This window comes from Salmo salar, chromosome ssa12 (assembly GCF_905237065.1).
Source record: "Salmo salar chromosome ssa12, Ssal_v3.1, whole genome shotgun sequence".
Classification (NCBI taxonomy): Eukaryota; Metazoa; Chordata; class Actinopteri; order Salmoniformes; family Salmonidae; genus Salmo; species Salmo salar.
The window spans coordinates 17382993-17395681 of record NC_059453.1 but is presented as its reverse complement, the minus strand read 5'-3'; the positions used below and the strand labels follow the sequence as shown (position 1 = coordinate 17395681).

The window sequence follows — 12689 nt, the reverse complement described above, 5'->3', positions numbered from 1 at the left end:
ACAGTCTAGTGTTTGGGACCAGGGGCCAACAGAACAGTTTAGTGTTTGGGACCAGGGGCCAACAGAACAGTTTAGTGTTTGGGACCAGGGGCCAACAGAACAGTCTAGTGTTTGGGACCAGGGGCCAACAGAACAGTCTAGTGTTAGTGTTAGAGGCTAGGGGCCAACAGAACAGTCTAGTGTTAGAGGCTAGGTGCCAACAGAACAGTCTAGTGTTAGAGGCTAGGGGCCAAAAGAAAAGTCTAGTGTTAGAGGCTAGGGGCCAACAGAACAGTCTAGTGTTAGAGGCCAACAGAACAGTCTAGTGTTAGAGGCCAACAGAACAGTCTAGTGTTAGAGGCCAACAGAACAGTCTAGTGTTAGAGGCTAGGGAAGGAAAAGTTTTCAGCCGAGGGCCACATATATATTTGGACCAATTTGTTCATCAAAAACCGTCAAAAATGTTTTTGGGTTAAGGTCTAGGGTTTAGGAGCTAGGGGTTAAGATCTAGGGGTCTATGGATTAGGGTCTAGGGGTTAGGGGCTTGGGAGTTAGTGTCTAGGGGTTAGGAGCTAGGGGTTAAGGTCAGGGTCTAGGGGTTAGGAGCTAGGGGTTAGGGTCAGGGGGTTAGGAGCTAGGGGTTAGGAGCTAGGGTCTAGGAGCTAGGGTCTAGGGATAGGTATTAGTAGATGTGCGTGTTCTCACCAGTAGAGCCAGGTGGAAGATGTTGTGCTTGGCCAACAGAACGGTCTCATTGGACAGCAGGAATTTCAACAGGTTGATCAGAGCTGGTGGAAAAAGAGAAGGCAAAGAAACCCACAATATTATTCTAATACACTACAACACAACCACTGAAACAGACAGGAGAAACCCACAATATTATTCTAATACACTACAACACAACCACTGAAACAGACAGGAGAAACCCACAATATTATTACACTTCAATACAACACAACCACTGAAACAGACAGGAGAAACCCACAATATTATTACACTACAATACAACACAACCACTGAAACAGACAGGAGAAACCCACAATATTATTACACTACAATACAACACAACCACTGAAACAGACAGGAGAAACCCACAATATTATTACACTACAATACAACACAACCACTGAAACAGACAGGAGAAACCCACAATATTATTACACTACAATACAACACAACCACTGAAACAGACAGGAGAAACCCACAATATTATTACACTACAACACAACACAACCACTGAAACAGACAGGAGAAACCCACAATATTATTCTAATACACTGCAATACAACACAACCACTGAAACAGACAGGAGAAACCCACAATATTATTCTAATACACTGCAATACAACACAACCACTGAAACAGACAGGAGAAACCCACAATATTATTACACTACAATACAACACAACCACTGAAACAGACAGGAGAAACCCACAATATTATTACACTTCAATACAACACAACCACTGAAACAGACAGGAGAAACCCACAATATTATTACACTTCAATACAACACAACCACTGAAACAGACAGGAGAAACCCACAATATTATTCTAATACACTTCAATACAACACAACCACTGAAACAAACAGGAGAAACCCACAATATTATTACACTTCAATACAACACAACCACTGAAACAGACAGGAGAAACCCACAATATTATTCTAATACACTTCAATACAACACAACCACTGAAACAGACAGGAGAAACCCACAATATTATTCTAATACACTTCAATACAACACAACCACTGAAACAGACAGGAGAAACCCACAATATTATTACACTTCAATACAACACAACCACTGAAACAGACAGGAGAAACCCACAATATTATTACACTTCAATACAACACTAACACTGAAACAGACAGGAGAAACCCACAATATTATTACACTTCAATACAACACAACCACTGAAACAGACAGGAGAAACCCACAATATTATTACACTTCAATACAACACAACCACTGAAACAGACAGGAGAAACCCACAATATTATTACACTTCAATACAACACAACCACTGAAACAGACAGGAGAAACCCACAATATTATTCTAATACACTTCAATACAACACAACCACTGAAACAGACAGGAGAAACCCACAATATTATTACACTACAATACAACACAACCACTGAAACAGACAGGAGAAACCCACAATATTATACTAATACACTTCAATACAACACAACCACTGAAACAAACAGGAGAAACCCACAATATTATTACACTTCAATACAACACAACCACTGAAACAGACAGGAGAAACCCACAATATTATTCTAATACACTTCAATACAACACAACCACTGAAACAAACAGGAGAAACCCACAATATTATTACACTTCAATACAATACAACCACTGAAACAGACAGGAGAAACCCACAATATTATTCTAATACACTACAATACAACCACTGAAACAGACAGGAGAAACCCACAATATTATTACACTACAATACAACACAACCACTGAAACAGACAGGAGAAACCCACAATATTATTCTAATACACTTCAATACAACACAACCACTGAAACAGACAGGAGAAACCCACAATATTATTCTAATACACTACAATACAACACAACCACTGAAACAGACAGGAGAAAACCACAATATTATTACACTTCAATACAACACAACCACTGAAACAGACAGGAGAAACCCACAATATTATTACACTACAATACAACACAACCACTGAAACAGACAGGAGAAACCCACAATATTATTCTAATACACTACAATACAACCACTGAAACAGACAGGAGAAACCCACAATATTATTACACTTCAATACAACACAACCACTGAAACAGACAGGAGAAACCCACAATATTATTACACTACAATACAACACAGCCACTGAAACAGACAGGAGAAACCCACAATATTATTCTAATACACTACAATACAACCACTGAAACAGACAGGAGAAACCCACAATATTATTACACTTCAATACAACACAACCACTGAAACAGACAGGAGAAACCCACAATATTATTACACTACAATACAACACAACCACTGAAACAGACAGGAGAAACCCACAATATTATTACACTTCAATACAACACTAACACTAAAACAGACAGGAGAAACCCACAATATTATTACACTACAATACAACACAACCACTGAAACAGACAGGAGAAACCCACAATATTATTCTAATACACTACAATACAACACAACCACTGAAACAGACAGGAGAAACCCACAATATTATTCTAATACACTGCAATACAACACAACCACTGAAACAGACAGGAGAAACCCACAATATTATTACACTACAATACAACACAACCACTGAAACAGACAGGAGAAACCCACAATATTATTACACTTCAATACAACACAACCACTGAAACAGACAGGAGAAACCCACAATATTATTACACTTCAATACAACACAACCACTGAAACAGACAGGAGAAACCCACAATATTATTCTAATACACTTCAATACAACACAACCACTGAAACAGACAGGAGAAACCCACAATATTATTCTAATACACTTCAATACAACACAACCACTGAAACAGACAGGAGAAACCCACAATATTATTCTAATACACTTCAATACAACACAACCACTGAAACAGACAGGAGAAACCCACAATATTATTCTAATACACTTCAATACAACACAACCACTGAAACAGACAGGAGAAACCCACAATATTATTACACTTCAATACAACACAACCACTGAAACAGACAGGAGAAACCCACAATATTATTACACTTCAATACAACACTAACACTGAAACAGACAGGAGAAACCCACAATATTATTACACTTCAATACAACACAACCACTGAAACAGACAGGAGAAACCCACAATATTATTACACTTCAATACAACACAACCACTGAAACAGACAGGAGAAACCCACAATATTATTACACTTCAATACAACACAACCACTGAAACAGACAGGAGAAACCCACAATATTATTACACTACAATACAACACAGCCACTGAAACAGACAGGAGAAACCCACAATATTATTCTAATACACTACAATACAACCACTGAAACAGACAGGAGAAACCCACAATATTATTACACTTCAATACAACACAACCACTGAAACAGACAGGAGAAACCCACAATATTATTACACTACAATACAACACAACCACTGAAACAGACAGGAGAAACCCACAATATTATTACACTTCAATACAACACTAACACTAAAACAGACAGGAGAAACCCACAATATTATTACACTACAATACAACACAACCACTGAAACAGACAGGAGAAACCCACAATATTATTACACTACAATACAACACAACCACTGAAACAGACAGGAGAAACCCACAATATTATTCTAATACACTACAATACAACCACTGAAACAGACAGGAGAAACCCACAATATTATTACACTTCAATACAACACAACCACTGAAACAGACAGGAGAAACCCACAATATTATTACACTACAATACAACACAGCCACTGAAACAGACAGGAGAAACCCACAATATTATTCTAATACACTACAATACAACCACTGAAACAGACAGGAGAAACCCACAATATTATTACACTTCAATACAACACAACCACTGAAACAGACAGGAGAAACCCACAATATTATTACACTACAATACAACACAACCACTGAAACAGACAGGAGAAACCCACAATATTATTACACTTCAATACAACACTAACACTAAAACAGACAGGAGAAACCCACAATATTATTACACTACAATACAACACAACCACTGAAACAGACAGGAGAAACCCACAATATTATTCTAATACACTACAATACAACACAACCACTGAAACAGACAGGAGAAACCCACAATATTATTCTAATACACTGCAATACAACACAACCACTGAAACAGACAGGAGAAACCCACAATATTATTACACTACAATACAACACAACCACTGAAACAGACAGGAGAAACCCACAATATTATTACACTTCAATACAACACAACCACTGAAACAGACAGGAGAAACCCACAATATTATTACACTTCAATACAACACAACCACTGAAACAGACAGGAGAAACCCACAATATTATTCTAATACACTTCAATACAACACAACCACTGAAACAGACAGGAGAAACCCACAATATTATTCTAATACACTTCAATACAACACAACCACTGAAACAGACAGGAGAAACCCACAATATTATTCTAATACACTTCAATACAACACAACCACTGAAACAGACAGGAGAAACCCACAATATTATTCTAATACACTTCAATACAACACAACCACTGAAACAGACAGGAGAAACCCACAATATTATTACACTTCAATACAACACAACCACTGAAACAGACAGGAGAAACCCACAATATTATTACACTTCAATACAACACTAACACTGAAACAGACAGGAGAAACCCACAATATTATTACACTTCAATACAACACAACCACTGAAACAGACAGGAGAAACCCACAATATTATTACACTTCAATACAACACAACCACTGAAACAGACAGGAGAAACCCACAATATTATTACACTTCAATACAACACAACCACTGAAACAGACAGGAGAAACCCACAATATTATTACACTACAATACAACACAGCCACTGAAACAGACAGGAGAAACCCACAATATTATTCTAATACACTACAATACAACCACTGAAACAGACAGGAGAAACCCACAATATTATTACACTTCAATACAACACAACCACTGAAACAGACAGGAGAAACCCACAATATTATTACACTACAATACAACACAACCACTGAAACAGACAGGAGAAACCCACAATATTATTACACTTCAATACAACACTAACACTAAAACAGACAGGAGAAACCCACAATATTATTACACTACAATACAACACAACCACTGAAACAGACAGGAGAAACCCACAATATTATTCTAATACACTACAATACAACACAACCACTGAAACAGACAGGAGAAACCCACAATATTATTCTAATACACTGCAATACAACACAACCACTGAAACAGACAGGAGAAACCCACAATATTATTACACTACAATACAACACAACCACTGAAACAGACAGGAGAAACCCACAATATTATTACACTTCAATACAACACAACCACTGAAACAGACAGGAGAAACCCACAATATTATTACACTTCAATACAACACAACCACTGAAACAGACAGGAGAAACCCACAATATTATTCTAATACACTTCAATACAACACAACCACTGAAACAGACAGGAGAAACCCACAATATTATTCTAATACACTTCAATACAACACAACCACTGAAACAGACAGGAGAAACCCACAATATTATTCTAATACACTTCAATACAACACAACCACTGAAACAGACAGGAGAAACCCACAATATTATTCTAATACACTTCAATACAACACAACCACTGAAACAGACAGGAGAAACCCACAATATTATTACACTTCAATACAACACAACCACTGAAACAGACAGGAGAAACCCACAATATTATTACACTTCAATACAACACTAACACTGAAACAGACAGGAGAAACCCACAATATTATTACACTTCAATACAACACAACCACTGAAACAGACAGGAGAAACCCACAATATTATTACACTTCAATACAACACAACCACTGAAACAGACAGGAGAAACCCACAATATTATTACACTTCAATACAACACAACCACTGAAACAGACAGGAGAAACCCACAATATTATTCTAATACACTTCAATACAACACAACCACTGAAACAGACAGGAGAAACCCACAATATTATTACACTACAATACAACACAACCACTGAAACAGACAGGAGAAACCCACAATTTTATACTAATACACTTCAATACAACACAACCACTGAAACAAACAGGAGAAACCCACAATATTATTACACTTCAATACAACACAACCACTGAAACAGACAGGAGAAACCCACAATATTATTCTAATACACTTCAATACAACACAACCACTGAAACAAACAGGAGAAACCCACAATATTATTACACTTCAATACAATACAACCACTGAAACAGACAGGAGAAACCCACAATATTATTCTAATACACTACAATACAACCACTGAAACAGACAGGAGAAACCCACAATATTATTACACTACAATACAACACAACCACTGAAACAGACAGGAGAAACCCACAATATTATTCTAATACACTTCAATACAACACAACCACTGAAACAGACAGGAGAAACCCACCATATTATTCTAATACACTTCAATACAACACAACCACTGAAACAGACAGGAGAAACCCACAATATTATTACACTTCAATACAACACAACCACTGAAACAGACAGGAGAAACCCACAATATTATTACACTTCAATACAACACTAACACTGAAACAGACAGGAGAAACCCACAATATTATTACACTTCAATACAACACAACCACTGAAACAGACAGGAGAAACCCACAATATTATTACACTTCAATACAACACAACCACTGAAACAGACAGGAGAAACCCACAATATTATTACACTTCAATACAACACAACCACTGAAACAGACAGGAGAAACCCACAATATTATTCTAATACACTTCAATACAACACAACCACTGAAACAGACAGGAGAAACCCACAATATTATTACACTACAATACAACACAACCACTGAAACAGACAGGAGAAACCCACAATATTATTCTAATACACTTCAATACAACCACTGAAACAGACAGGAGAAACCCACAATATTATTACACTTCAATACAACACAACCACTGAAACAGACAGGAGAAACCCACAATATTATTACACTACAATACAACACAACCACTGAAACAGACAGGAGAAACCCACAATATTATTACACTTCAATACAACACTAACACTAAAACAGACAGGAGAAACCCACAATATTATTACACTACAATACAACACAACCACTGAAACAGACAGGAGAAACCCACAATATTATTACACTTCAATACAACACAACCACTGAAACAGACAGGAGAAACCCACAATATTATTACACTACAATACAACACAACCACTGAAACAGACAGGAGAAACCCACAATATTATTCTAATACACTACAATACAACACAACCACTGAAACAGACAGGAGAAACCCACAATATTATTCTAATACACTGCAATACAACACAACCACTGAAACAGACAGGAGAAACCCACAATATTATTACACTACAATACAACACAACCACTGAAACAGACAGGAGAAACCCACAATATTATTACACTTCAATACAACACAACCACTGAAACAGACAGGAGAAACCCACAATATTATTACACTTCAATACAACACAACCACTGAAACAGACAGGAGAAACCCACAATATTATTCTAATACACTTCAATACAACACAACCACTGAAACAGACAGGAGAAACCCACAATATTATTCTAATACACTTCAATACAACACAACCACTGAAACAGACAGGAGAAACCCACAATATTATTCTAATACACTTCAATACAACACAACCACTGAAACAGACAGGAGAAACCCACAATATTATTCTAATACACTTCAATACAACACAACCACTGAAACAGACAGGAGAAACCCACAATATTATTACACTTCAATACAACACAACCACTGAAACAGACAGGAGAAACCCACAATATTATTACACTTCAATACAACACTAACACTGAAACAGACAGGAGAAACCCACAATATTATTACACTTCAATACAACACAACCACTGAAACAGACAGGAGAAACCCACAATATTATTACACTTCAATACAACACAACCACTGAAACAGACAGGAGAAACCCACAATATTATTACACTTCAATACAACACAACCACTGAAACAGACAGGAGAAACCCACAATATTATTCTAATACACTTCAATACAACACAACCACTGAAACAGACAGGAGAAACCCACAATATTATTACACTACAATACAACACAACCACTGAAACAGACAGGAGAAACCCACAATATTATACTAATACACTTCAATACAACACAACCACTGAAACAAACAGGAGAAACCCACAATATTATTACACTTCAATACAACACAACCACTGAAACAGACAGGAGAAACCCACAATATTATTCTAATACACTTCAATACAACACAACCACTGAAACAAACAGGAGAAACCCACAATATTATTACACTTCAATACAATACAACCACTGAAACAGACAGGAGAAACCCACAATATTATTCTAATACACTACAATACAACCACTGAAACAGACAGGAGAAACCCACAATATTATTACACTACAATACAACACAACCACTGAAACAGACAGGAGAAACCCACAATATTATTCTAATACACTTCAATACAACACAACCACTGAAACAGACAGGAGAAACCCACAATATTATTCTAATACACTTCAATACAACACAACCACTGAAACAGACAGGAGAAACCCACAATATTATTACACTTCAATACAACACAACCACTGAAACAGACAGGAGAAACCCACAATATTATTACACTTCAATACAACACTAACACTGAAACAGACAGGAGAAACCCACAATATTATTACACTTCAATACAACACAACCACTGAAACAGACAGGAGAAACCCACAATATTATTACACTTCAATACAACACAATCACTGAAACAGACAGGAGAAACCCACAATATTATTACACTTCAATACAACACAACCACTGAAACAGACAGGAGAAACCCACAATATTATTCTAATACACTTCAATACAACACAACCACTGAAACAGACAGGAGAAATCCACAATATTATTACACTACAATACAACACAACCACTGAAACAGACAGGAGAAACCCACAATATTATACTAATACACTTCAATACAACACAACCACTGAAACAAACAGGAGAAACCCACAATATTATTACACTTCAATACAACACAACCACTGAAACAGACAGGAGAAACCCACAATATTATTCTAATACACTTCAATACAACACAACCACTGAAACAAACAGGAGAAACCCACAATATTATTACACTTCAATACAATACAACCACTGAAACAGACAGGAGAAACCCACAATATTATTCTAATACACTACAATACAACCACTGAAACAGACAGGAGAAACCCACAATATTATTACACTACAATACAACACAACCACTGAAACAGACAGGAGAAACCCACAATATTATTCTAATACACTTCAATACAACACAACCACTGAAACAGACAGGAGAAACCCACAATATTATTCTAATACACTACAATACAACACAACCACTGAAACAGACAGGAGAAAACCACAATATTATTACACTTCAATACAACACAACCACTGAAACAGACAGGAGAAACCCACAATATTATTACACTACAATACAACACAACCACTGAAACAGACAGGAGAAACCCACAATATTATTCTAATACACTACAATACAACCACTGAAACAGACAGGAGAAACCCACAATATTATTACACTTCAATACAACACAACCACTGAAACAGACAGGAGAAACCCACAATATTATTACACTACAATACAACACAACCACTGAAACAGACAGGAGAAACCCACAATATTATTCTAATACACTACAATACAACCACTGAAACAGACAGGAGAAACCCACAATATTATTACACTTCAATACAACACAACCACTGAAACAGACAGGAGAAACCCACAATATTATTACACTACAATACAACACAACCACTGAAACAGACAGGAGAAACCCACAATATTATTACACTTCAATACAACACTAACACTAAAACAGACAGGAGAAACCCACAATATTATTACACTACAATACAACACAACCACTGAAACAGACAGGAGAAACCCACAATATTATTACACTTCAATACAACACAACCACTGAAACAGACAGGAGAAACCCACAATATTATTACACTACAATACAACACAACCACTGAAACAGACAGGAGAAACCCACAATATTATTCTAATACACTACAATACAACACAACCACTGAAACAGACAGGAGAAACCCACAATATTATTCTAATACACTGCAATACAACACAACCACTGAAACAGACAGGAGAAACACACAATATTATTACACTACAATACAACACAACCACTGAAACAGACAGGAGAAACCCACAATATTATTACACTTCAATACAACACAACCACTGAAACAGACAGGAGAAACCCACAATATTATTACACTTCAATACAACACAACCACTGAAACAGACAGGAGAAACCCACAATATTATTCTAATACACTTCAATACAACACAACCACTGAAACAGACAGGAGAAACCCACAATATTATTCTAATACACTTCAATACAACACAACCACTGAAACAGACAGGAGAAACCCACAATATTATTCTAATACACTTCAATACAACACAACCACTGAAACAGACAGGAGAAACCCACAATATTATTCTAATACACTTCAATACAACACAACCACTGAAACAGACAGGAGAAACCCACAATATTATTACACTTCAATACAACACAACCACTGAAACAGACAGGAGAAACCCACAATATTATTACACTTCAATACAACACTAACACTGAAACAGACAGGAGAAACCCACAATATTATTACACTTCAATACAACACAACCACTGAAACAGACAGGAGAAACCCACAATATTATTACACTTCAATACAACACAACCACTGAAACAGACAGGAGAAACCCACAATATTATTACACTTCAATACAACACAACCACTGAAACAGACAGGAGAAACCCACAATATTATTCTAATACACTTCAATACAACACAACCACTGAAACAGACAGGAGAAACCCACAATATTATTACACTACAATACAACACAACCACTGAAACAGACAGGAGAAACCCACAATATTATACTAATACACTTCAATACAACACAACCACTGAAACAAACAGGAGAAACCCACAATATTATTACACTTCAATACAACACAACCACTGAAACAGACAGGAGAAACCCACAATATTATTCTAATACACTTCAATACAACACAACCACTGAAACAAACAGGAGAAACCCACAATATTATTACACTTCAATACAATACAACCACTGAAACAGACAGGAGAAACCCACAATATTATTCTAATACACTACAATACAACCACTGAAACAGACAGGAGAAACCCACAATATTATTACACTACAATACAACACAACCACTGAAACAGACAGGAGAAACCCACAATATTATTCTAATACACTTCAATACAACACAACCACTGAAACAGACAGGAGAAACCCACAATATTATTCTAATACACTTCAATACAACACAACCACTGAAACAGACAGGAGAAACCCACAATATTATTACACTACAATACAACACAACCACTGAAACAGACAGGAGAAACCCACAATATTATTCTAATACACTACAATACAACCACTGAAACAGACAGGAGAAACCCACAATATTATTACACTTCAATACAACACAACCACTGAAACAGACAGGAGAAACCCACAATATTATTACACTACAATACAACACAACCACTGAAACAGACAGGAGAAACCCACAATATTATTACACTTCAATACAACACTAACACTAAAACAGACAGGAGAAACCCACAATATTATTACACTACAATACAACACAACCACTGAAACAGACAGGAGAAACCCACAATATTATTACACTTCAATACAACACAACCACTGA

The 12689-nt window shown here is 36.4% G+C and overlaps 1 protein-coding gene across 3 annotated transcripts in view; it reads right to left on the bottom strand.

Annotated features, from left to right (window-relative positions):
* armh3 (armadillo like helical domain containing 3) overlaps nucleotides 1-12689 on the bottom strand; it is an 83831-nt gene that overhangs the window by 27257 nt on the left and 43885 nt on the right. For all 3 annotated transcript variants that reach the window (XM_045690912.1, XM_045690911.1, XM_045690910.1), the window contains exon 21: nucleotides 685-767. In XM_045690912.1, coding sequence (XP_045546868.1) covers nucleotides 685-767 — 83 coding nt within the window. The remainder of the gene's footprint in view (nucleotides 1-684; nucleotides 768-12689) is intronic.